Source organism: Semicossyphus pulcher, unplaced genomic scaffold (assembly GCF_022749685.1).
Source record: "Semicossyphus pulcher isolate SPU_LCO1_2020_fin unplaced genomic scaffold, fSemPul1.0.p SCAF_13, whole genome shotgun sequence".
In the NCBI taxonomy this organism is placed as follows: domain Eukaryota; kingdom Metazoa; phylum Chordata; class Actinopteri; order Labriformes; family Labridae; genus Semicossyphus; species Semicossyphus pulcher.
The window spans coordinates 15,673,690-15,699,774 of record NW_027211637.1 but is presented as its reverse complement, the minus strand read 5'-3'; the positions used below and the strand labels follow the sequence as shown (position 1 = coordinate 15,699,774).

Below are 26,085 nucleotides of genomic sequence, written 5' to 3'. Positions count from 1 at the left end.
TTTAGTCAACATATTCTTACCGAAGGTAAAATCACAGAGCTGAGTAATCCACAAGGACCGAAAAACAGGGCTGCAAGTAACAATATGTTATCCCGCTGGAAATTGAGAAAACAATCCCAATAAGCCTGGTGTAAAGTTAATAAAATGTTTTGTTATCTTTCTACTTGACAAGTGAATCAGTTACATCATCGCCAAAGTGTTTTTGTATCGTTACACTTTTACACTGCTCGAAAGGTCATCCTTTTCATAACTGAAGTTTACCTGCCTCAACTTGTACCATTAAAAATGGTCCCGACAAGTCTACTAGCTAGCTTAGTCAGTTCATTAGTTAGTTTTTTGGCTCATATAGACAGTTTCATATGATAGCTAAAACAAACTCCATATGTCCCCAACACATGTCCCCTTAGATTAGCAAGCAGCTAGCTCAGCTAAATAAATTAACGGTACCGCAGTAGCACGCTAACGTTAGCTAGTTGATACGTAAGCTAGTTCAGTCATATTAATGCTAGCTGTCTAGCTTTAGCATTAAGTGCTTACTAGTAAGATTGTTCAGCATTTGTATATAGACACAATAATACGCATACCTACCTCAGAACAACGTGTTTGGCTTTTCCCCCCAAATTGTGTAAATTTGAATGCTAAGATTATGGCATAGTCTTCCGGGCGTTAATAACGAGGCTAAGTTTGTGTTAGTTGTGGTTGGCGGTCATGCCAGTGGGCCTACGGGTTCTTTCTCATTGTTTACCACACATGATTATTAATGCACAGCGAGATATGTCTGTGTGATAACTTAATTGCCGTTGCTGTTCCTTAATGGGTCAATATTGCAAAATCTCTGAATTAACTCAAACATTTTTGAAATGTCTGTACATATGCAAGGTAGAAAATGCACTTGTCTTTTTAGGGAAAGTCTCCCTGACTGTATATATTGGTACATGGACAGGTGCAGGCTGCTGGAGGGGAAGAGGTCCAAAGGAAACTTCGTGAGGAGATGGACAGATGAGACAGGGTTGAAAGTGTCTGTCACCTCTGGTGGTTTCACTCACCTGCACACCAGGTGAGGCAGTGCTGAGTTTCCTACATTAGGTAGATTTGTTTTGTGTTGTTTTGTGCAACAGAATATCAGATGAAGAAATTACCTCTGACATTTTTAAAAACTCATATCTTGCATCACATCAATAGGTCAACAGTCGCTGCAGTTTTTTATAAATAAGATGAGTTACGTCCATCACTCTCAGTTCTCAGTTTTAAACAAGTGAAGAATGCACTTCAGGAGTCATGCTCTTGACGTCAGAGATCAGAACAACATTTCTCCACACCTGCTACTGTCTGAGAAAGAGAGAGTTGCCTCTGACCTTTGACCTGTGTGGAGAGCACACGCCATTCTGGTTCAGATAAGCTAGAATCCGGGCCACCATAATGAGGAAGAAAGTCTTCATCTGTGGGGGATGACAACATGTCAGGTTGGGACATCTGCTCACTTTATAAGGTGTCTCAGATAATCGGTCCTTGCTGTGTGGTCTACTTCCAGTGTGTCTTCCAGCTTCATCAATATTACACTGCATGTGCTCGACGAACAATTACTGCACTTCATTGGACACGTGTTGAAGTTCCTAAAGGTGAGTTTGTTCATTTAAGCCTAAACCTATCCTGATTATTTGGATGATTTCTTATTTAATTAAGCAGTGTGAAGAACCTTTTTGTTTATTTTCTTGATTATGTGTGGACTAGGTGACCTGAGGATGAGCCTGCACCTGTGCTGTTTGTTACTCCTGTTTCTCTGTTCGAGCAGTAGAGAGATGGTTGTGATTAAAACCAAACCAACAAGGTATGTAAAAGGCTCTTTTTGCATAGTAGGACGTTGTGTATCATTGAGCAACAAAAAAATGTGTGAAATTGTTAATTATGTGGCAAGTTTGTCTATTGGTGTAACAAATTAATATGCTATTGTCATATATGTTTGTTATCTCTTATAAAAAAATATGTTTAGTACTAAAATTTACTGTGAATTAAAGAACTTATGCTCATTGCTTTTCTTAGTTGGCATTTGTATCAGATGGAAAAAGGACAAAACATCATCCGAAACCTTAAAAGGCACTCAGATGGGACTTTCACCAGCGACTTCACGCACTATCTGGATAAGATTAAGGCGAAAGATTTCGTGGAGTGGCTGGCCAGAACCAAACAGGAAGGGTGAGCTGAAAAGCAACATTTTTATACCTAAGCTGCTTTTTGGTAATGGTGTTTCTAGACTGTGAGGGGACAATAGAGAAATTAAGATATGTGTTTTATCCCAGATCGCATAAAAAGAAAGAGAAATAGGGGAGTCGCTTTGTCAAACAGTCACGTAGATGGAATATTGTGCATTTTTGTTTAACTTTCACCCGATATGCAAAGCCCAGAACAGCCCAGGCTCTTAATGCACAGCATAGGCAGCAAGCAAATGTGTCAGTGTCTGTCTTAGAATGGATGTATGTTGTTTTTTTACCCCTTATATTTTTCTGGCAGGTGCCATGAAGACTTGGTCCAGATGGCAGCAGAAGTTTAAGACAGCACAGATTTTTTGTTCTGTACGCTTGCTTCACATCATCCAGCAACATTAAAGAAGATGAATCCACTGCAACGAAAAATATTGGTCCGTTATTTATGGTTCTCTCAGATAAAAGGTACATTGTGCACTTTGCTGTTGTCAAAGAATAATAATCAGAATGTTTGACTTCTTTTCCAATGCCGTTGTTAATTCCAAATGTCTCAATTTTTTCCTTCCACTTCAATCTACAGCCTTACTTTTACTTAAAATGCATATGTTTTCAGAAACCCTCAGAGGTTGATTTTTTTATTTATTTATGTTTTGGAGTATTACTTTGATTTTATAAACAGTACAAACAAACAAATATAAAGATGAAAATAAAAACACTACAAAAAATAAGTATTTTCCGAATGCATTGTAAATGGACCTTTATGACTTTACTGTTGTAATGCACACAAATGTATTTTCAAATCATTTAAGATTTTAGAATAAAAACGTATAAAGTTGCAATGTTTTTATATTGATGTTTGGGACTGATGAAAAGCAATAAATAGATGAGGCATTATTTTGTGATCTGTATAGAAAAAAGGACATGTCAGACATACACAGGGCTGACCAGAGGTGGGTGCTGTTGTTCAGCAAATTGAAACATGGCAGCCAAACTCAATCAAGGCTGCTTTGGGAAACCTTTTAAAAAAAGAAAAGGCAGTGTGTGGGTGGGGAGGCATCTGTTTTGTTTTCTTTTGCAGTTCAAACTGCATATAGCTGCACTTTGTTCACACAAATTTACATTGTTGCACAATAAGGTTATGCAATGAGGCAGGCAGAATGTACAGTAAGTAATGGAGTTAACATTTGGTGGTAAGGAGGGGCTGGTGGATTTTATGTAGGAGGAGAAAAACTGTAGGCTATAACTGGTGGTGGTTTTTATGTGTGTATGTGTGTGTTGGGAAGGGATTGGGGGGGTAGTTCTGTGTCTGCCTCGTTTCTCATTGAGAAATGTGAGTTGCATGAGGGTGCAGCTGTGGTGGTGGGGGCTCCTGGCTTCTTGCCATAGGCATGATGGAGAGCTCCCTCTTTTGGCTTCGTCCTCCCTCCTCAGTCTTACTCTCTGGGGAGAAAGGGAGACCAGAGTGGGAGGGGGAGAAGGAAGAGGGGAGGGAGGGAGCACCAGCAGAGCACAAACACCACCCTCTGATCTCAGTCAAGGGTTGAAATGGGATCAGATAGTAGGAAAACCCCCTTTTACTGCTGGCTATTCGCTCTTACTGCCTGTCTGACATTTAGCAGTAGGGCTGCAGCAAACTGGGACAGAGGAAGATAACAGGAGCAGGACAGAAATGAGCAATATAATCCAGGCATTGTGTTGCCATGATGAAGAGTCCTTTTAATTGACGTATAGCTCTCATAAAGGACTGTACAAGTGACACAATCACTGTGTAAAAAGCCAAAGCCTCCTAAAAGCTAATCATGGCAAAGGGAACACTGTGACACGTTTAATTGTTATATTTAGCCGCGTTCAGGTCGACACACTGAGAAGCCACATGCTCTGTGGCAGCATACTTCAGTGGGATGAGAGAGCGAGCAGAGGAGGAGGGGGAGGAGGGGAGGTGTGGCTGTCTCTGAATTGGGTCGAGCTCCTCAACGCACTAAACACATTTTTATGGCTGCTACACGCCGACCCAGTGCTGTCGTTTTTCCTTTCAACCCCACCCAAGGAGCCTCAGAAGCGGGCGGAGGATTTTCGTTCCTCTCGGTACCACCTCCAGCACCACGGACAGCTCTTCTGCATTTCGCGAAGCAACATGAACTCCCGTTGGCGTTTTACCGCTTTGAGAAGTCGTTAACCAGACTAAATATAGGGTGAAATGTCCTTTTTTTGGTGGGTTTTTCGCGCGTGGGAGCCGGTCTCCTAGGCAGCCGAGCATGGGCACAGGCTGATGAAGGCACCGGGCCAAACTGGGAGTGTGCTGCTGACTCAGCCTCGACTGCTGCATTAATTTATCTGCACTGCAGTGCTCCACCACCTCCCTTTTCCTTACCTCCCCCCCTCTCTTCTCTCTCTCTCTCCACCTCACTGCTCTCTCATACAACCATCCTGGAGCATGGCAGTGAAACGAGTTGGAGGGAGGGGGTCGATAGTCCATAAGGAGCAGGTTCCCACTGCCTCCATGTGTAGATGATATATAACAGACACACAGATTAGAAAACACAAAAAGAAAAAATCCAGGGAGCTGGAGGAAGGGCGGGGGAGGAGGGAGATGCTGAGAGTCCATGTGACTTGATGGAGGGAAAGGAGCCAGGGAGACAAAATTTTCCATTTATCCGGTGACTGCACTGTCTGAGGACAACCCCATGCATCATTTACATATTCCAGCTATTGAAACCTAAAAAGGCTTTCCTACCCTCCTCACCCATCTGCAAACCAAACGGAGAAGCACTATAAGATCAATATCCCACATTGCTTTTTCAGCCCTGCTCTCATGTGAGGTTACCCGGGTGGTGACTGTAATATCATAGCTCTGGGCTATTTACTTTATGGTGGACCACAAATAGGAGTATCCCAGTGCAGATGGACTGCATAATAATGGGGCTATAGTCCATCTTGTGCCTGTGAGGGGGATGTTAACACAGGGCTCTTAACAAATTCAATAAGTCCATTACATTTGAAAGGCTGCCTTTCACGACCCTGTTACCACAGCGCCACTCAGCTCCATTTCACAGGATGTTTTGTAATCCACATACAGCAACACAAAAGTAAAATAATCCGCACAAAATGGTGACCACTTCTTTAAAGTGGACACAATGAATCTGGAATAAGCCTGAAGGAAAGTAGAGAAGGAAAATCTAGAGGCTCAGCGATATCAGTCGGCACCAAATCTCTTTAAGAAAAAGGCAATAAATATCCTTGGTTAGTGGAAGTCAACATTTCATCACAAAAGAACAACACACAAGTGGTAACTGGAAGGCTGCTTTATTGGTAATAAAAAGGTTCGTGCTCAAATGAAGACAATCTTTCATATATTCTTACCAAGAGTCCAAGTGGTTGTGCAACACACCATCATATTGTACTGTATATCCTCTTTTATCACGGTGTCAAATGATAACAACAGTTTGAAAAGCACTTTTTAATTTGTCAGCGAAAAAGAAAAAACGCCCATAATAAACCATGCTAAAAAAGAATGAGTCCTATAATCAAATATTGATACAAAAATAAATTTCAGATGGAAAACAGAAATATTGAAGAAATCAAACAGAAATATAGAAGGCAAGCTGCTTTTTCACAAGCCAAGTGGGTGACACACATAGCACTAAGAACAGGACATTTTTGAGTTAGCTGTTTTTCTGGTAACATCACACACTGTTGAATATTACGATGAAGTGGGTTGTCTGGATGATCCTCCGGCAGTATTTCTGACTTATCATCCCTGATTAATGTTGTGCTCACCCCCCAAAACCCCCACCCTCCACAGTTTGGAAACACATTTTTTTTGTTTCTTTTCTTGTTTTTTTTTTGCTTTTTTGTTGTTTTTCAGTGTGGCATCAACATCCAAATTCGCAGAAAAAGCAGAAAAAAGGCACATGCCATTGAGTGGAACACTAGAAACAAACCATTCAACTAAAGAAATGTGAGGATGAGAAGCCAGTACAAGATTGTATGCATGTTGAGCTGTAATGGCACTGATGTGTGGGGATGGGAAAAAAGGTCCTGGGGTGGGTAACGTCTCAGGGTGGAGGAGGCGGTCAGTCACACCAGCTGACGTCCTCCGAGGAAATGATCACTGGTAAAGTAGGCGGGCAGTGAGGAGAGTCACCTGTGTGTGATTGTGTCCGTGACTTTGGGTGTGTCCTGTATACTCAGTGAAGGTGAAAGATATGACAGTAAGTGAAAAATGTGCTGGTAACATTATCCTTTCATCATGATCAGGCTACAATCCATGGCAAGCAGCTCCAGTAACATCGCACACGAGCTATTCCCCAACATAGAAGGGTGCTGGAAACAACCAGTTTTAGACATCCACTGAACGTGTTGCACATAAATCAAATGTGACAAACAGTGTTCTTCTGTTTTATGTATATACATATAGACATATATGTATACATGTATATATCTTTTGTATTATATAATATCTATATTTCATTCAATTTCCGTCAACAAAGTGAAAAGTGTCTCAAAAAATCCAAAAGGTAACAAATGTGACAAAGGGCATAGCTGGAAGCCATTCTATATTATTGTTATTATTCATTTTTTGATTATTAGTAGTAACATTTTTAAAATTCCGTATTTACAAAAAAACACAACAAAGCATGCCGATAAAATAAAAGAATATAATACAATATTTATAGTTTCTCTCAAAAAGTTCGTTCTTTTTCAGCGATTGTGCCATTTACATCATAGCCTGCACTGTACATATATATGTTTTTGTGTTTTCTTTTTTTGTCATTTTTTGCTTGTTTTTTGTCGTTTTTTTCTTCAAGTGTGAATGTATCATTCTAAAACATTACATCCAAGATGAACATGGGTAAATTGAATGACATTACTCACTCCTCCTGTGGTTCTCATTGGGAATGTATTTGGTTTCAGTGTGCAGCAGCCAAACTGATTCGGAGACCTCATATTGTAAACAGACCTCAGTTATTGTTACAGACAGGGGCTTCTGGTACAGGCAGTGTTAAACACACCAAATGGCATTAGTGGTGTGAAGATGGATGCCAGATTTTTTGTCCAGTCATCCGCTTATAAATAGGACCATCACTCCCGTGTAGAAAAAAAGATGGCAGGAGCACATAAAGAGGCAGTTGTGTCTTGTCTTTCATTTGACAAAGCCTCAGATTTTTTATGAAAAAACACCCACAAAGCTTATTATACAACATAGCTGCGTCAATGTGAGGCCTGCTGATGTTTTATCTGGTCAAGTGTTCACGTATCTACCTCGATCTCTGGCTAATTTTTTTTTTGTTGAAGCGGGTGATCGTATTTGAAAGCCTGCAGGTATGTGAAAAGATGGTGCGAGTCCGGGTCCAACACCACACAGTGTTTAAGAGGTCCCACAAAAGCACAATGATACACTGACAAACATGGGACTTTCAGCACTCCGACTCAGACCAAAGCACCATTCTCCTCTTCTGTTCAATAGATTTCTCTTGTTCTCATGGCAGTCAGTCTAAAACCCTGAAGGGAGGGGCTCTACTTATTTATTGGTCCACGTTTATGCTGTGTTATTCATCACCCATCCACCTCCCTGAAACATCAGACAAAATCCATTTGATTCTACAGTCCAAACCACAAGCCCTTCATGGCCATCCACCTTCCATACATGCGAGGCACGACAAGGCATGTCCTTGTGATAATTCTCTGCTAACTTTGCTGTGTCAGATGGTCAGTGTCACTCTCACTGATCAAAGCCTTTTCTGAGAATGATTGCATCACAAGGACATCAGAGAAGGACTTCAAGGCTTTTTTTTTTTTTTTTTCTAAAGCTGGCAACTCAAATTGTCCGAAAAAGCTCTACCTAAGACATCATTCACTGGGAAATTCTGACGTGGGTCTGACAGAGTACAAAAGAGGAATTTCAAATGAATGAATCAATAGGAGTGCTGTCTAAATGCAGTTTTCAGTTGTTCCACTAGCCCCAAAAATAACAAAATGTATATCAAAAAAACTCAAATAAAACCAGACCTCCGTCCCTTCTTCAGGAACTACAGCAGTAGAGGGGATACCGTTTGACGCACGAGCACACCAGACCTTTTCTGGTGCCAGATATGAATTCCTTGGCATGAACTATCACCTGCTCTCATTGCCGTAACAGGGACCACAGGTACGTAAAGAAAATGACAGTATGATGGATGTAAGTAAACAAAGAGATGTAAGCCCCAGATTTGGTTCAGGACAACTGACACGGCCCTCCAAATCTGTGCGACCTCAACATGAGGATATTCTGCTTCGTAATACTCAAACACTCCACACTCTTTCTACGCTTCTAACATTCAGAGCAGCAAAAAAAACTATTTTGTAGTTTGTGTTGTTGGCTGATCCCACTGAGACTTTGCCTCTGAGTGCTTACATCCTTCATTCACCTGAAATTTGAATGGCGGGCTGAATAAAAAGATCTGTCAGTTGAAAAGCAAAACTAGTGAAGGGCAGGATCATACGACTATCATTCCCCCATTACTCTATATATCACTATCCAAATAATCTTCTAGTTAAAGTCCTCGTAATTTCCCCAGCGGACAACCTCAAACTAAAATCAAGCCACTGCAGTGGTCTGAGAATTAGTGTCTTGTGGACTATGATTACTCATGCATGATTCCTGATCAAAACATGCCTTCATGCAAGTCATTTCTATGCATTGAACGAGCACAATAATTACTATTTATCTGGAACTCGGTCTGAGCAAGTCTCCTTCAGCCCAAGTCAAAACAATGACTAATGACCCCTACCCGGTCGGTGTGAAAGCCCATGTAGAAAATGTCTTTTTCAATGTCAGTATAACAAAGAGGAGATGAAAAGACTAATGACATGGGCTAAATGTTATCTTTTTTGCTGCTCAAATAATGTAAAGATGCAAGTATACTCAGCACAAACAAACAAAAAAAATCTTTGTTTACTGTTCTGGGTTTTCCCCCCTCCCTCGCTAGTGTTTGCTTGCTAGCTAAACTTGCTTGGTTGATTATTGTTTTCTTCTTGATAAAGACGGTAAACTGTTACAGACGCTCCTTTAGACTGCTTTTACAGTTCTAGTTTGGATCTGTATGATCAGGTCCCGTAGCATTGGAGCTTTGCTGCGGGGGGGGTCCACACTCGGTGGTGGCAGGGTTTTGCAATTCTCCAATCATCAGCAGAGATTTCTGTGCCTTGGAAGTTGGTCCCAAAAGAAATGCGTGTAATTGGCCATCACACTGTAAGTCACTGTTTTTCATTTGTTCTTCATTTCTATGAACTTGGTCACTATGCAGCAAAGTTCCGTGGTAAACTGATTGTGTTTGGTTCGGCTGTCTGTGACGACATAAGAAACCACATTGCCTCAGTAGTTTTTGAGTCTGTAAACATTTTTTTGTGTGTTTTTGTTGTTTGTTTTTTTTGTTACTTGCAAATGATCACTTTTTCTACATTTGTTGGATTTGGGCTCAGAGTCTCTTCTCACTGTGTTTTATTGGATTTTGAGTCATTGAACCCTAACACTTAGATTCCCACTCATCTTTTTGGTTTTTGTCCTTCTCTTTCCTGGCCCACTCCTCCTTGTTGTCGTCCTGCTTTTCCTTGTCGGGTTTGGTCACGCTATCATAAGAAGGGAGAGAGGCAGTGGATGGTGTGCTCTCCTTCTTCTCTTGGTTGGTCCCGCCGTTCTCGAGCCTATTGTTAGTAAAAGGGTGGCGCTTGAAGATGATGCCTCGCCTGATGAGGTGGGCTCTGTAGGCATTCTGGATAGTTCTGGCAGAGACATCCTCCTGTTTGCGGCGAAGAGTGGTGGTGATGGGTTCGTAGGACACCTTGGAGGGGTTGGCTGCAACAAAACGCTCCTCCATCTGTTGCCTCAGCATGTCCAACTCGCCACTGTCACCCAGCACTCGTTTTGTGAAGGCAAACAGGATGTCCAGGCAGTGAATGCGATCGCCACTCACCATAGGCATGTCCATGGCGATTAGTTCTATAGTGTTGGGCTTTGGCACACGAAGCGGATGCTCCAGTGCGTCTGCAAAGTCCGACAGCTTGGCAAAGGTGATGAACTGAGAGGCTGTGGGGTCAAACTTCTCCCAGATCTCGTAGAAGGTCTCGAAGTCGTCCTCACTCAGTGGATCGGCACTTTCTTCTGTGGCCACACTGAAGTTCTCCAGGATGATGGCGATGTACATGTTGACCACAATTAGGAAAGAAATGATGATATACATTACAAAAAAGAAGATCCCCACTGAGGGGTTTCCACAGTCCCCCTTTACTGATGTACCAGGATTCTCCAGATTGGGGTCGCAGTCGGGTGGGTAGTTGAGGATGGGCAGCAGCAGGCCGTCCCATCCAGCCGATGTGGTGATCATGAACAGAATGATCATGCTGTTGCCAAAGGTCTCAAAGTTGTACAAGTCGTCAATGCCCGCTCCGTGTTTTACGTAGCCAAAGTTAGACATCCCGAAGATGGAGAAGATGAACATGACCAGGAAGAGCAGTAGGCCTATGTTGAACAAGGCTGGCAGTGACATCATCAGGGCAAAGAGTAAAGTCCTGATGCCTTTAGCTCCTTTGATCAGACGGAGGATACGGCCGATACGAGCCAACCTGATCACCCTGAACAGGGTCGGTGACACAAAGTACTTCTCAATGAGGTCAGCCAGGAACATGCCTGAGAGGAAAAAAAAAGGAGAATGCTTTCAGAATAAAGTAGACTTCTAGATATGATATCTACTCCAGTTCCCCCCTCATTGCTTCATATCTTCCACCTCCATCACTCACCAACAATAGACAGGATGACCACAACCACGTCGAAGATATTCCAGCCATTGGTGAAGTAATAGTGGCGGAGAGCAAAGAGCTTCAACAAGAACTCGGTGGTGAAGACAACAATAAAGATGAAGTTGACCCAGTAGAGGACGTGCTCGGTTTCATCTGACTGATCGTCTGTTTCCACCATCATGGTGACCATGTTGAGGCAAATGAGTATCATGATGGAGATGTCAAAGACTTGCTGCGTCACAAAGTCAAACACCATGCCCTGGATCTTATTCTATGATGGGAGAAAACACAGAGAAAGGTGGACATTATTTACACAAGAAAATCAAAGGCAGCACATGCTGAATATTCTGAACACAAAGAGTAACATACCTGGGGTCGGGGAATTGGTTTTTGTGGCTTTTTGGACCCCAGTTTTTTCATGGCATTGTAGTACTTTTTCTGTTCCTCTGTCATGAAGATATCCTGACCTCCAAAGTAAAGGAATGAACAGAGATTTGGTTATAATCAGGTTCTGACACGTGAAAAACAAGCTTGTGAAGCAAACTAGTGGACAAGGGGAGAGAACAGGTCTTATCTTTTTCTTCTGCTGGTTGAAGTTGTCAATGATCACACCAATGAAGAGGTTGAGGGTGAAGAAGGAGCCAAATATGATGAATACAACAAAGTAGATGTACATGTAGATGTTGACTTCATAGTCGGGCTGGTCTTCCACCTGGGAGGGAGGCAAAATAATGAAGTTAATGTTCACTGTCCTGCCAAGAATTAATTAAGTCAACCCTCAGCAGCTTGGTACAAAGACTGGCCAGAGGGGGAAATAGCTACCCTGTCTCTTTTATCAGCATCTCTAAATAACACCTGTGTTATGTTTGGTACTGAAATGAAAGGTCCTGGTCTTGCTCAAGAATGAAGTCTGAAGTGAAATCTTTTAGTTATGTTATGTTAGGTCACCGCTGGCTTTAGCTTCATCTCGTCGTCTGACTCTCAGCAGGACAGTGAATAAGCACATTTGCCAAAATGTCAAATCTTTCTTTAAGACCTGCTTGTTAACAGTCTGGCAGACAGTGAGATAAATGAGCATTACAGAATGTATTGAAAAAATGTTGAATATACCTCTCTGGAATCCACAGCCGCATACATAATGTCCATCCAGCCTTTGAATGTGGCCTTTCAAAAGAGAAACATTACTAAATACATTTGTAGAAATAAGGAAAATATATATACAGAGCAAATTCTTAATTAAAATCATAGAAACCCAAACTCAAACCGAAAATGGTGCATATCCTGTGGTACAGCTTGTGCATGGAAAGAAACAAATAGATGAAGAAAAGTAAATGGAGAAACACCAAATGTACACAAGGAATATGAGCAATAGACAGCTTTAGAGTACTGTGAAAGCAAATGGAGTTTGAAGAGACAACAGACCCTCGGGTGGGCGGCCCACAGAAAGAAAAAAAAAAGTGCATAGCAAAATGAGGAAAGAAACCGAGTTAGCATGAAACAAGAAATGAGTCAGGAAGAGGTGAGAAGGAGCGACGCTCTCACCACTTGAAGCAGGGCCAGGTAGCCGGCGCCCACATTGTCAAAGTTGATCTTGACGTTCTTCCACCTGACCTCCGTGAAGTTTTGATGCATGAGGGCCTCGCACTGGGTCTTGTTGTTGACCACGTCGACGGAAAAGTATTCCTCTGATGTCTCATTGAAACAGTAGTAGTACTTGCCCGCAAACAAGTTGACCCCCATGATACTGAAAATCAGCCAAAAGATGAGGCAAACCAGCAACACATTCATAATGGAAGGGATGGCACCCACCAAGGCGTTGACTACCACCTAAAGCGGACCAGGGAAGACAGGATATGAGAGAGTAAGAACCAGGAAACCAACACAGCTCATTCATCCCCCCTTAAAGGACACGACATACTGTTATGGCTTTACACTTAGTACTTACAAAAGCTATTCAACCCATTATTACAGGTGGTGTTAAGAGGAGCAGTTTAATCCTATTATGATTTAATGTAGCCGAAAATAGGCGCCGCACACTACTGTGATGTACGTTCTGAAGTGTATTAATGGGCAGGAGAGCTGTATCAGTCTAATTAGAGCAGCACTGATGTGACTCTGAGATGCTCTTTGATCTTTTGAAGCATGCGGCTCGAACTGCTTAAGGGATGCTGCTTAAGTGCACGCTCACACACACACACACACGCCTATTAAGGCAAATACAGACATAAAATTCTAAATCAATCACATTTTGACATATGTGATGTCTTGATTTTAGCAGCTTTCTTACGCAGACTTTTTTATACAGTTAAAATGTGCATGCCGGCTGCTATAAATGTATATAAAACAGACATTCTGAGTTCATATACTGTCAATTATTGTAGCAACTCTACAATTTATTTGACCCCAATATATCTTTTAAAGGCTACATGCGCAGACACATACACACAAAGATACATACACACACATGTACACACATTTGCACGCTGACACAGCTTCCCGGGGTTGTTTAATGCTCCTGTTATTATTTTAACTTTACGAATATTTATTTAACAACTATAAACGCAAATTTAAAATTAATGGGAGACTTGATAAAGACACGAGGAGTACGACTTATACTATTTGGATAAAATAGATGGGCATATGTTTTTATATGTTTGCCGTATAAAGCTTACAATGTAGGTAAAAGTGTTGCCATACCACTATGAAGTGTCCACTCTTACCACCCCAACCTTAGACAGTCAATATTCTTAATCTTACTGACCCTTTTCCATAACTAAGTCAAACATTATAACTCTATGGCATTAAAAGAAATCTACTGACTAGGCCTGTCTAGCAATCCAATCTGATTTCCTGTAGATTTAACATAGCCAGTAATAAGCTCAGCACATAGTGAACCGCTCACTACCAGTGTTATATGCAGGCCGACCAGCAGCTCTCAGGCAGACAGCTGAGCATGCATGTCTTTGGCAGACTGGTTTTGTGGAGCCATATTCCCTCCTCATTACAAACAGACAGGGAGGAGCTGTAGAGCAGGATTCTCTCAGCGTGTACACGACCTTCAAAGGCGTGTTGAAAGCGCTATCCTTTTCATGTGTGTGCAGAGAGCGCACTGTTAAGATATAGTGTCAAATTATCTTTTTTTTTCTCCAATTAAAGGCCTAAAAATTCTTTCCCCCACAGTGTTGCCAGTGCACTCGCTGAGAGAATGACTCTTTGCTCGATCTGAGATACGATTGAACCTCTTTCAAAAAATTCAGTATTTAAAAAAAATGAGGCCATGCTGTGTGGAAAGCATTCTCAGAAAGAGGGAAAATGGCTTTCAAAAATGCATAATGTGCATCGGCAGTTATAGTACATGCGTGTTACATGGCATTGTGCAATCTCAGGAACCGCTCAAATCAATAAATAAATAAATAGAGGAGTGTTTGGATAGAGAGATATCAGCTAAAGGAATAATGGTTATAGCTTTGCTTGCTTGTGTGTTTTACGAGCCACTATTATTTACATGGTCTGTATGGGTGTCTGACACATATTTACAGCACAATATGGCTGAGCTTGGACACCAATGCTTGTAACATAAAATTGGTCTGCTTTGGAAAACTAACATCATTGTCATTTCGTAATGAGTGGAGTAACTTTAGCAGGTTCGTCAGAAAGAAAGGGGATTAACTGAAGCTGGGGTAAAGGTGGGTAGAGGTGTTGTCATTCCTGTACAATGCATTGCTCACAAAAGTAGGACCGAGATTACAAAGCAGCATAAAGTGAAAGAGAGAGCAAAGTACATAGTCAGATCAGCCCATTTACATTGCATGTTAAGCAGTGCAATGTGTCCGATTGAAGCCGCACTACTTGCTCGGCGATGTTGATTTTGCCTCTGCGATGCATCGTGCCGTCGACAATCAACCAGCGGGGGGGCAATAAAAGTTCTCATCATTCTAACTCTCCAGAATCTCTTTCGTACGGTGTCATCTCTCCATTCATGTACTTCCCTATTCCTTTATTTATTGCTTTGACCTCAAATTTTCCGTTTTCAGTTCAAACAAAATGGTAACTCAGTTGATGAACGTAGACATTATAGGAATAAACTGATACAGCAGGAGCATATTCCTCTGTTTGTTTCCCTTCGCATTACTGGGCCACCCTCGCCTCACTTACATACACCCGGTGAATGAGCTCATTCATAGGGGCATTGGCATTAATACGCTCTATTTAAGCTAATATGATCTCAAACCCCAAAAATGACTTACTTACAGGTCTTTTCCCATCCCAAATTTTACAACTACAACAACATCCATGAAGCCTATCCAGGGCCTAGAAGAAATGATGTCTGCTCTTGTGCAACGGCATCACGGTTTAGACGCTGGATATCTAGTATGAATGAGATTTCACAATGAATCAGTCTACCCGCTACATAAGTGCACAGGCCTGCTTTTCCTGTCATTTTTGGGACGTACTAAAAAAAGGGACGACACATTGTCTGTCTAGGGTTGAGAGGGATGTCCCATGTAGGTGCTTTAAAACCTACGGGCCAGAACTCAATGTCAGAGTTTGACTGGGCCCATTGTTGCGTCCCAGTTTCACTTCCTGTGGGAGTGGAAGGCAACAGGAAGCCAGGGCCTGCTGTATGCACTACAATATGTGTTGCCATGACATGACAGCAGTAATGCCTTGTGTGAAATGGCAGCCTTGCATATTTACTAAGCTTCTGCCTGGATTCCCAAAGGAAGGCCCCAAAAACATTGTGAGCATTAATAATAATACGGAAAATGTTTAGAAGTATTCATAGTTATAACCTGCCACCAGAGAGGACTGTTAGCAGATCAGTTGGTTAGATTGTACGAGCCAACGTGCTGACACTGGCAGAAGCTTAACAAATATTTTCCTCCCAAAGCCACAACACTGTGAGTGTGTGGTTTCTGTCTCAGTCCCTGATGCAGAAAGATCCTGGACAAGCAGGAGAGAGTGCGGTGACCCTCCAGCGGTCCGGCCCGGCCGAACCAGGGCCGGGGTGGAGTGAGTAGTGGAGGGATAAAGGGGGAGGGGATGGGTGCTGCACAGTGCTGCACATGTGGGGCTAAGAGGAGGAGGTGGGGAGGGGCTGACGTGAAGAGGAGAAGCTCAAACTAGAAGACAAGGCAACCAGTCCAAGAGTAGTGAGTAGTAAAGGAAAATGAGGTCAAGAGAGAAGGAGAGACAAAGAAACAGGAGGGACTACGAGTGACAACAACCAGGAGCAACCCGACGCTTGCACCAGTCACAGCGCTGACCAATCAGATCTGTGTGTTTTAGTAAGAGACGGCTGCAGCAACCAGAGGCACAGCTGCAGAAAATTGGTTTCTGCTCTGTAAACCATCTGACTCAGATTTCTCTGAGTGGTTGTTTGGCAGCCGCCCTACGTGCACTGTTTTTGTTGTGACTGGTTGGGCAGAGGTTTGGTTGTCCTGCAGCTCCCTGGTTCCTGCTGGTTGTTCTCGATGCTAAATGCATTTAAAGATGTGAGCTGGGTAGGGGGAGGGGGTAGGATGTGGGTGGTGGGGGTATGGGAGCAGGGGAGCATGTGGAGGGAAGGGGGGGGTTATTAATTAAAAGCAGTGGTTGAGAATCAGGCCAAATGAAGGGCTAATTGTTGATTTGAATGCTCTATGAGATGGCATGTACGTTTGGTTAGCTTTGACCAAATTCACATTCACTTTGGCCAATCAAGAAGAAACAAAGTCAGATGATGTAATCAGAATTTCTAGTCTGTCACTTATGTGATGAGGCAGCTTTGTGAAAAAATATTTCTCTTTCTCTTTGGGTAATTTTTTTTGAATGAAAAAATTGTATGTACTTTTTTTTTTTTTTTTGTTAAATGTTTTCAATTGAAATGTTTTTCTGCTGGCAAAACAACTTTACTGTTACTTTACTCAGTCTCCCAGCTGCATCATGACTTCTTTCGCTCTAACAAAGGCATGGTACAGGATTGCGCATGGAAAGGTGACTTCTTGGTTTTCATTTCCTGGTTTAAAAACAATCCCCCAATATCTTGGGAGTTTTTTTGTCCTCTTAGTTTGTTTTTAGATCAGTTCTAGCATGCTTTAAACTGTTGAATGGGCATGCGGAAGGATCAGCTGCTTAGCTTTGGATCTTACCCTCATCCCTTCAAAACGTGACAAGGCTCTGAGGGGTCTCAAGGCCCTTAGTGTCCTGAGTGATTTAATGGGCCCTAGATCGGAGTAGCCCAGCGCATTAGCTACAAGGCTGACTATAGACACCTACACAAAAACAGAGAAGCAAAAGAGGTTCCAAACTGTTAGAAGTGAGAATATTCACTAGGGAAGAGAGACGGCCCTGGCATAGGCGGAGAGTTTCTTGACATACACACATAAATCTATGCATGTATATGCATGTATAATATTGCATTTATACATGCATATACACGGAGAGAGAAGGTCAATGTTTAGTATAGCATTTATGTGTGTAGTATTTTAAGTAGCAGTAGGCCAGAGGGATTGTTTGTCTGTTATTTTGGGGAGGTTGACGAGATGTGAAAAGTCCTTTGTACCTGCAAAGAAATTTGTGGTTGAGAGAGAAAGAGAGGAGATATTGACATAAGACTCATAAAGAGGGTAAATTAGGCAGAAAAGAGTGCTACATGATTTAGTAAAGACACAAGCAAAGGGACTGGGCAGAGCAGAGGAAGAGGAGTTGGGAAGGGAGGGAAGGAGAAAGGTTACCCTGTAGAAGCTGATAAAAACCCAACAGACTTGAGAAGCCTTACCCTTGCCCCTCTAACAATGTCTCTCCATGACGTTCTTGGGCTGAGGCATAAAATCCCATACAATTTAAGACAGACAAACTAACGGAACCTAAGAGAAAGAATACAAGTAAACATGTACAAGTGTGTCATTTTGCCATTTTCGTTACAACAAATAAAAACAGCATTAAGAGTCAAAGAGGAGAGCCACAGTGACATGAACCACGCACAAGAAACGGGGATGGAGGTTAAGGGCAGATCGGATAAAGTCATTAGCACTGGATGGCACTGAAAGGACAAAAATACACAGTACAGTACAGTCGAGTTTCACACAGTTAACAACGGTTAACATTAACAGCACACAACCTCAAAGAAACTGGTGCAGCCCCTCTCACGTCCAACAGCAGCCACCAAGGCACTGCTGCAGCCAAAGAATGCTTCATACTCTGTTATCAGTAGTTAAAAACACTGAATGTAATAATCTCACAAAATTACAGCAACATTATAAATGCACAGAACTCTAGTATTTATAATAAAATCAATGTAACAGCGGGCAGAGTGGCCTGAGTTATGGTTTGGTATTTGGGAATCACTTATAGCTCTATGCCAGCTGAACACGTAAGCAGCATTGCGTTGTTAACAAAGGAGGAAATGGAGGGTGGTTAGTGTGGTCAAAAAGCTGCACTAATGTCCTTTGAGGGTTGATGTAAAGTACAAGAATGACCTAGCCTTGATGAAGTCACCTCATGTGTGCTAAGACAAGCTGCACAGGGAAGCAAAGAAGGACCCTTTGGCAGTATTGCAGATTGTTCTTAATGCAAAAAGCAGGAGTGGGCAGCTGTGTTAGGATTACTCTTAAAATTAGTCTCATGGGGAAGGAAATTGGTTTGTTCCAGAATTAGTGCATGATTACAGGAGCTGTATCCTCAGGAAGTGTTTTTGTTTTTTCCTGACTGAAATCATCTTGGTCTGGGTGCTGGAGGGACTGAAACAGGAGGAGAACCAGTTCCTTACAAATAAGGAAAATTATTAACAGTAAACACATGTGAAAGCACCTCCAACCAGCCATCGACACCAACCGGTCAAACTCACCGCAAGAAGTACACAACATCCAAAGCTTACCAAAGTCACGGAGGGAGGATTGTAACAGGCAAAATCTTCATTTTGACTGATGCCATTATCAATGGAGATAACAAGAGACCATCAATCATCAAGGGATAACCGCTTCAAAACTATAGACAGAACAGCAGAATGTGTGGCAGCATGGATTTTACTTTTACTTGTACATGTGAATGTTGGATCAGCATCAGGTCTGAGGACGACCTGGACAGGGCCTTTATTTACATGTGTGCTTGCTCTTTGGCACGAAGCCCCTTTTTAAAGCAATATCCTTGCCTCTGAGCTGTTCTGCTGGGACAACAGTAAAATAAAGATTTTGCCTTGATCTACACTACAGTGTTCGGGGTAATTGTCACCTTCAGCCTGACCCCTTGGAGTGCACCCTTTTTGGGGTGCCTGGCCTCTGGCCCCCCTGCTGGGCCAGCTGTGTGGGAGTGACCTCAGCGCCTCAACGTCCTTCTCACAGAGCTCTGCAACGCAAGGCCAATGACATCTGGGGCTGTGATCCCATGATGACGACAGCACAAACCAAACAGAAATAACGCAAAATAAAAGCAAAGGGAAAAACAACAAAACAATGATAATAATCTGAGTGAAAAAGAAAGATGAATGGAGTATGACACCTATAAAGCTCACACTCACACACCTGAGTATCTCTATTAAACAAATATTCTGTACCCTTGCTATTTTGTCATCTTAAACTGGCAATATAAGATACATAATCTTCACAAAATATTTAAAATATTTACTTAGCAAAATGTTGGGCTCTTTAGTCACTATGCTGGCTTAAGTGATTTAAACACTTAGCTCCCTGACTTTACATTTCCTCCCCTTTTAAAGCCAACAGAAAACATTCTTATAATGAAAATCAGGGAAACACAAATCAAATGGGTAACAGAAAGATACAGAAGCAAAAGGGAAATGAGGGGCAACACACTCACACACACAAAGAGTCAGGCACATCCACACTCAGAGAAAAATACAGGCCGGTCTAATGATGGTGCCCCCCTTTCTGAGTCCGTGGTTTCACCCCACAACACAGCACGGCAGAGGCTCACAACACAACCCAGACTCATCAAGCTTACGGTTGTTTTTTTTTGGGGGGGGGGGGGGGGGGGGGGGGGGGAGCGCTAGTGAAGACCAAACTTACCATCAGCCGCCTGTCACCCACCATCATTACATCCCAGCACAATATCACCACATTCCTGAGGTTACACTTTCAAGAGGGAACGGAAGGAGGACGGGAAAAGAGGGGAGGAGGGATGTTACTCTTTATGTAACATTTTCACAACTTGGGAGCGTGATGTCCTGCACTGTCCCAAGTGTTTGGCGTGACAACAAACCTACAGGGAGGGAGTCTACCATTGCAATAACCAGAATCTGTACAGTGTGGCATTTTGTGATTGCTACAAGCTCTGTGTTCGGTGTATGCGTAAACCTTCAATGTGTAAATGATTGTTTAATGAAGTTTTAAGAAGCGTTTGTATGTGTCATTTTAAGGCGTACAAATTCCAAAATGTTATATATAAAGTAGAACACATGACTTCAATAAATAAGATTACGTCGAGGTGTGTTTGATGCACGGGTTTTTGGATACAGGGGTTTATAGTGTATCAACATGGCAACCTCTGGCCATTGATAGGAGTCCATTCACAGGAATTGGCTGAGGTGTTGGACACTGCGGAGAGGTGGTTAGCTCAAGGAGAAAGTCAGAAGTCAGGGAAATTCTTATTCTATCCTATTCAGCATTTATGTAAATGCTTTAATCCCTTTAGCTATGAAAATGATTCCCTCATTTTCTCCCAACATTGGAATCTGTCCTTGAGATCCTTCATCTCAGTAACCTTATAATCTAAGGTTACGCTGTCTTAAGAATAGACACAATAAGATTCAATGGTGTAACTATTCAGGAATAGATTCAAGAAATTTCCCTTTTCCGATCTTTCAATCTTGATTGACACAAGGAGCAGAGAAGTACGCAGAGAGAGAGGACAAAGGCACATGTCAAACATCAGGTCAGAGACACAGGCAGAGACAGCTTTACAGAGACACGTCATTTAAACGTCTCATTGCTCTGAGCGTGACTTGAATATGGTTGTAATCAGCCAGTTACTGATTTGTGCATTCTCCATACTTAAATAGCTGTATATATTAAATTTGTATATTAATAATTCCCTGTTGTTTTGTTTCATAAAAATTAAAACTGCAGGGCACTTGCTTGAGGCACACTGGGAAAAGTGTTTAAATGCACAAGCAGATATTTCTACACATTCAAGCATCTCAGAGTGATAAACAAAAAATAAGGGTTGTTGCTTGATGGAGCAGTAAAAGGTGACCCTGGCATGAGTTCACTCCAAATGGACAGACTGCAGCAGTCTTGTAAAACACTGTCCTTATAGCGTGAGTACACAACGTTTTACTATAAACAACATGCCCTCTCACCTAATGCATGCCACAAAGCAGAAATATATTTTACACCCTGACCTTTGAAACCTAACCACACCCAGCAGACAACGAAAGAGGCGACTAAATATCATCTCCTGTATCTGTATCTGTATGGCGCATAGGCTCTTAACACTCAAATAAAGCAAAAACAAGTGATTATTTTACAGTTATTGTCAAAGCAGGAGAATGTAGCTTTAGCTCTGCTCTCTTACAGACTGTGTATGTCTTTGTATCAGTGTGTTGCTGTTGTACCAGGGTGTGGTTGAGGACCAAGTAACTGCTCATTTGCTCTAGTCTAAGATCGCTCGATAGATGAAACAAGAGCAGGACTTACATCCACAATGAAGAAGTCCAGCCAACACCAGGCATTGGTGAAATACTTGACAAAACCGTAGGCGACCCATTTCAGCAACATCTCCAGGATGAAGATGTAGGTGAAAACCCTGTCGGCATACTCCAAAATAGTCCGAACGGTCTTCCTCTGTTCGATGTACACATCCTCAAAGGCCTGAGGGGGAGCAGGAAACATACGTCAGCCACGGCGAAGATGGTGCGGTAAATATTGCACCTTATGATTTATGATTCCACTAATGAAATAGTTTACAGCACTACAGCTCAGTCATTGTTGGGCGCAGACAGCGATTTGCGAGATTTGAATTAAAGTGTTCTGAAGAAATATTTCTAATAACTCCACAGCTTATGTAGATTTGCAGCGGTCTTATTTACTAATTATTTTTGTTGCATTTGACAGAACAAGGCACCACTCAATCCCTCGGAATAGATCTCCTGTTTGATAGATGGTACAGTCCATTAATCACACATCCCTGGTCCCTCCCCCAACCAGCAGCTCTGAGACCGAGCAACCAAACTGACTGCAGCTCTGATCCAGGTGTTTTACCTTATCACACACTGAGTTATCTTTACTCAGTCTTTATCCAGATTAGAGTTTCTCTTGTAATAAAATGTGTTTCACTTAAATATCATTATGTAATTTATGGTGTTGTTTTTTTGCAAACACAGGCCTCCTTACCAGGGCTCCACTACTGAGGAGGATCATGAAGATGATGAGGGTCTCAAACCAGTTGTGCTCCACAATCAGGTAACACGTTTTTCTCAGGAACCACCAGCTCTTCCACCAGCCGACAGTGATGTCAACTTCACAGCACTTATACTTGGCCACACAACCTGAGGACACGCGGGAGAAGAAACGGCAGTTGATTCAGTTAGAAAAGATACAAATGGTTGATAACAGCAGATGGAAGGGATGGACGTGTATCAGTGCATTAGTGTGAGCGTCATAAATGGATAAATCAACAGACAGACCGACTGATAAACAGATAGAGTTTCCATGCGTGAGTGATCCCCCTTAATGAAACTGTCCTTCCCCCTGCCGCCCTATCACTTCCACTCAGCCCGGGGGAGTCTCAGCGCTGTGGTGTGGATGTAATAGGAGCAGTAGGATCAGTGGTCTCACCATCTGTCCAACACGCCTCTGGTTCCATGTATTCCTCCACCGTCTCCACCACCACCACCTCCTCCACATCTGGTTTGATGTCGATAGTGCTGCCCTCTGATGAACTGGTGTCGTCCAGCTGCGGAGACGCAGATGTGTGAGCACACGAGCAAACAAACACGGAGGCATGAGTCCACACGAGCACAGATGCAGACAGGGGGAAGAGTTTTAGTGCATCTGAAACCATTCCTGTTTTTCCTGCACGAATGATTAAAAGAGCAGCACTTCTGTAAATTTTCATGCTATTTTCCAAATGCATTGGCTCAAAGAACATGTGTGCTATTTGATCACAATATGAAATGGACAACATACCAACCCTCAGCCTCACATATAATCCACGTGAACACTGAAATGGAATATCAAATGACAGATCATCTCTCCTGAAAGTCTCCTAAATGGATTTCCTAAAAACACATACAGCAGCAGATATCCATTTCATCCACATGCCCTGCCTGACCCAGCCATTCTAAATGACTCTGTTGAGTAATGGAGTTATAATAGTGTCCTGACAGTGCAGAGTATCCGGCCACACCCAGGGTTTTGCTGTGCTGAGAGAGGAAATTGCACAGTGTAGAGTAGCTGAGGGTTATAAACAACAACAAAGACACGTGTCGCATTTAAACCTTCAAATGTTGATTTACAGTAATACAAGAAAATGTTTTGGAAATTCTTGGAAAACAACCTACATAAAGTGGATAAAACACAGTAACTTGCTGACCTCTTTGCTGTTCTCGTTTTCCGACTCGCTGCTGAAGTCCTCCGTGTTAAGGTTCTCAAAGTCTGACTCTCCCACAGCTATGGGCACGCACACGGTCAGGTTCGGGTTATGGATGAATGACATGTGGTCCTCGTCGATCATATACTTCCCCACGCTGCTTCCTATACCGCTGGTGGTGCCGTTCCCATTCTTGGCATAGTCCAGGTCACGGTTGATGTCTACCCCCGTGTGGTTCGCTATACAGTTCAGCTTCTTGTCGTACATGTCGTCCAAAGGCTTCTGCTCGTCCTCCACCGGTGGTTTTCTTAGTAGATTGGCCACCAGTATTCGCATCTTTGCTTTTATCCACGCAATGCCTATCTTGATGCGCATGACGGAAATCTGCAGGTTGTTGGGCTCACCGTCGTCATCTGTAGCAGCCAAGTTGTCAGCGCTGAAAGAGCTCAGCAGCAAGGCAAGGAACAGATTCAACACCTTTAAGAACAGAAGATGAAATCAGTTTGATATCAAGCGCTCATCTTTCAATGTCTGACACTGTTGTGATACTTAGCCAACAGCAATTCTTTATATAACCCTGCACACCCTCCCCGTCTGGACACTCACCACCAGGTTACCAATGACCATGACCATCATGAAGACGATGAGGCACATGGCCTGACCCGCCACCTCCATGCAGTCCCACATGGTCTCGATCCATTCACCGCACAGCACTCGGAAGACGATCAGGAAGGAGTGGAAGAAGTCATTCATGTGCCAGCGGGGCAACTCACAGTCGATCGCGATTTTACACACACAGTCTTTGTAGCTCTTGCCAAACAGCTGCATGCCCACCACGGCAAAGATGAAGACGATGATGGCCAACACCAGAGTCAGATTCCCCAAGGCTCCCACCGAGTTACCGATGATCTTGATCAGCATGTTGAGAGTAGGCCATGACTTGGCCAGCTTAAACACTCTCAGCTAAAGTGGGGTAAGGCGGGAAGAGAATCAGGGTTATGATTCAGTCAAAATACTTTAGCTTTACTAACCTGCTGCTTTACTTTGGTCAGGTGGAAACAAAAGAAAGAACAGGTATGTTGTTAAGCACAAACACGAAGTAAAGGTAAAATGTGCAAAGACAAAGATGCAAACTCCACAACTCTTGGTTTCTGTCATAGACTGTATTAAAAGATGGACGACATGACAGCGCCCTAAAAGTGAAGCCAAAACATTTTGAGCGCCCCCTGCTGACCGGCTGCAGTATAGGCCATAAAGCCCGCCTCCTCCATGTTAACAGATGGGACATGAGTCAAACTATAAAATCAAAAAAAATTTTTTGTGTCATTATAGTTAGTTCTTATCATGCTGATTTACGTAATTTTTCTGAGAAGTTTATTTTTAATTAGTTATTTGCTGCTGTAAAAAGGATGATTTATAGCTTTGCTGACAAATATGGCTCCTGCAGGCGATCTGTTCCGGATTAGCAGAGTAGGGGAGGAACAGTGAGAGGAAATAATCACTACAGTCACTGAAGTTTCCATATCTCTGAATGTCTCCTTCAGACCAACACAAGAAGCTGTTCTGCTGTTAAACACGCCGGCATACGGGCTCCTTGCTGTGTTTTCCGGTAATTTCAGTGTGTTTTGGTTAGCGGAAGTGACTACAGCGGCTCCAAATGACGTCATCTCAAGATGGCAGAAACTATTACGGGGGCTATTTTGGCATCAATTCCGTAAAATAATAGCAGATTGCGACGCGTCGTCCAACAATATATACAGTCATTGGTTTCTGTAAGAGCTAAAATGACTATTTACCAAACGGAATGACCGCAGCACCGACAGGCCTTCAACGTCAGCCAGAGCCAGCTCCACTAAACTCAGCGTCACAATGAAACCGTCGAAACAGTTCCACGCCTCTTGGAAGTAGTAGTACGGATCCATGGCCACCAGCTTAAAGAGCATCTCCCCTGCAAAGATCCCCGTGAATACCTGGCAGGTAGAAAAGGAAGTAGATTTAGACGAATGGAATTGGCTCTGTCGACGTTGTAAATGATATAATAAAATGTAAAGCATGGTGAGTGGCAAAATGTGTTAATGTGAATAGATGTTAAAGAAAAATCCACCATGATATAATTAATTAGCGTCTTTAAAGGACAGCACATCTAGTTAATGTTAGTGTGAGTGTGTGTGTGTGTGTGTGTCAGCTGTTCTGTATTCAGCAGGGATGAAATGGCACTTCTGTGGTCTCCTAACATCTCTAATAAATTACAGAGGGTTATCCTCAATCACAAAGTCGACATACTGGAGTGATGCACGATGTTCGTCCATGTAAGGGTTGTCTGTGTGTCTCGGTGTGTGTATGTGTGTAAGACGATGACTCATATTGCATCAAGGTGACCCAGAAAATTCCACCAGTACAACCCACTGGCCTTTTCTAGTAAATGATTGTGGAGCAGAAGTGGAGGTAACACTTTTCTAAGCTGTTTGAATGTAAAACGGGTGCTTCATCGCTCAAACTAGACCTGTGCCTGAGTCATTTGTGGAACGCTGACACTAGATCCATTTATAAATGTGAAGCAACAATCACGGCGTAAGAGCTT

At 42.6% G+C, this 26,085-nt stretch overlaps 2 protein-coding genes across 3 annotated transcripts in view; one reads left to right on the top strand and one right to left on the bottom strand.

Moving 5' to 3' along the window:
• The first annotated feature begins 1,456 nt into the window (after positions 1-1,456).
• LOC138589366 (glucagon-2-like) lies at positions 1,457-2,548 on the top strand. Its single transcript, XM_069659628.1, has 4 exons — positions 1,457-1,619; positions 1,732-1,828; positions 2,041-2,193; positions 2,509-2,548. The coding sequence occupies exons 1-4, from the start codon at positions 1,457-1,459 to the stop codon at positions 2,546-2,548; spliced, it is 453 nt and encodes a 150-aa protein (XP_069515729.1).
• A 2,940-nt stretch (positions 2,549-5,488) lies between these two features.
• scn8aa (sodium channel, voltage gated, type VIII, alpha subunit a) overlaps positions 5,489-26,085 on the bottom strand; it is a 45,700-nt gene continuing 25,103 nt past the window's right edge. For both annotated transcript variants that reach the window (XM_069659503.1, XM_069659502.1), the window contains 13 exons: positions 25,301-25,474; positions 24,111-24,467; positions 23,508-23,981; positions 22,751-22,868; positions 22,307-22,461; positions 21,611-21,784; positions 17,108-17,230; positions 12,519-12,803; positions 12,087-12,140; positions 11,551-11,688; positions 11,346-11,450; positions 10,977-11,247; positions 5,489-10,866 (listed from right to left, as the gene is read on the bottom strand). In XM_069659503.1, the coding sequence (XP_069515604.1) occupies positions 9,707-10,866; positions 10,977-11,247; positions 11,346-11,450; positions 11,551-11,688; positions 12,087-12,140; positions 12,519-12,803; positions 17,108-17,230; positions 21,611-21,784; positions 22,307-22,461; positions 22,751-22,868; positions 23,508-23,981; positions 24,111-24,467; positions 25,301-25,474 (3,588 nt within the window). In that variant the 3' untranslated portion in view covers positions 5,489-9,706. The remainder of the gene's footprint in view (positions 10,867-10,976; positions 11,248-11,345; positions 11,451-11,550; positions 11,689-12,086; positions 12,141-12,518; positions 12,804-17,107; positions 17,231-21,610; positions 21,785-22,306; positions 22,462-22,750; positions 22,869-23,507; positions 23,982-24,110; positions 24,468-25,300; positions 25,475-26,085) is intronic.

What these genes read in the sequence shown, in the direction of transcription:
- LOC138589366 (XM_069659628.1), top strand. Translation starts at nt 1,457, where the DNA reads ATGTCAGGTTGGGACATCTGCTCACTTTATAAGGTGTCTCAGATAATC. An exon ending in ACGTGTTGAAGTTCCTAAAG is followed by an intron (nt 1,620 to 1,731) that starts GTGAGTTTGTTC and finishes TGTGTGGACTAG; the next exon opens with GTGACCTGAGGATGAGCCTG. An exon ending in ATTAAAACCAAACCAACAAG is followed by an intron (nt 1,829 to 2,040) that starts GTATGTAAAAGG and finishes TGCTTTTCTTAG; the next exon opens with TTGGCATTTGTATCAGATGG.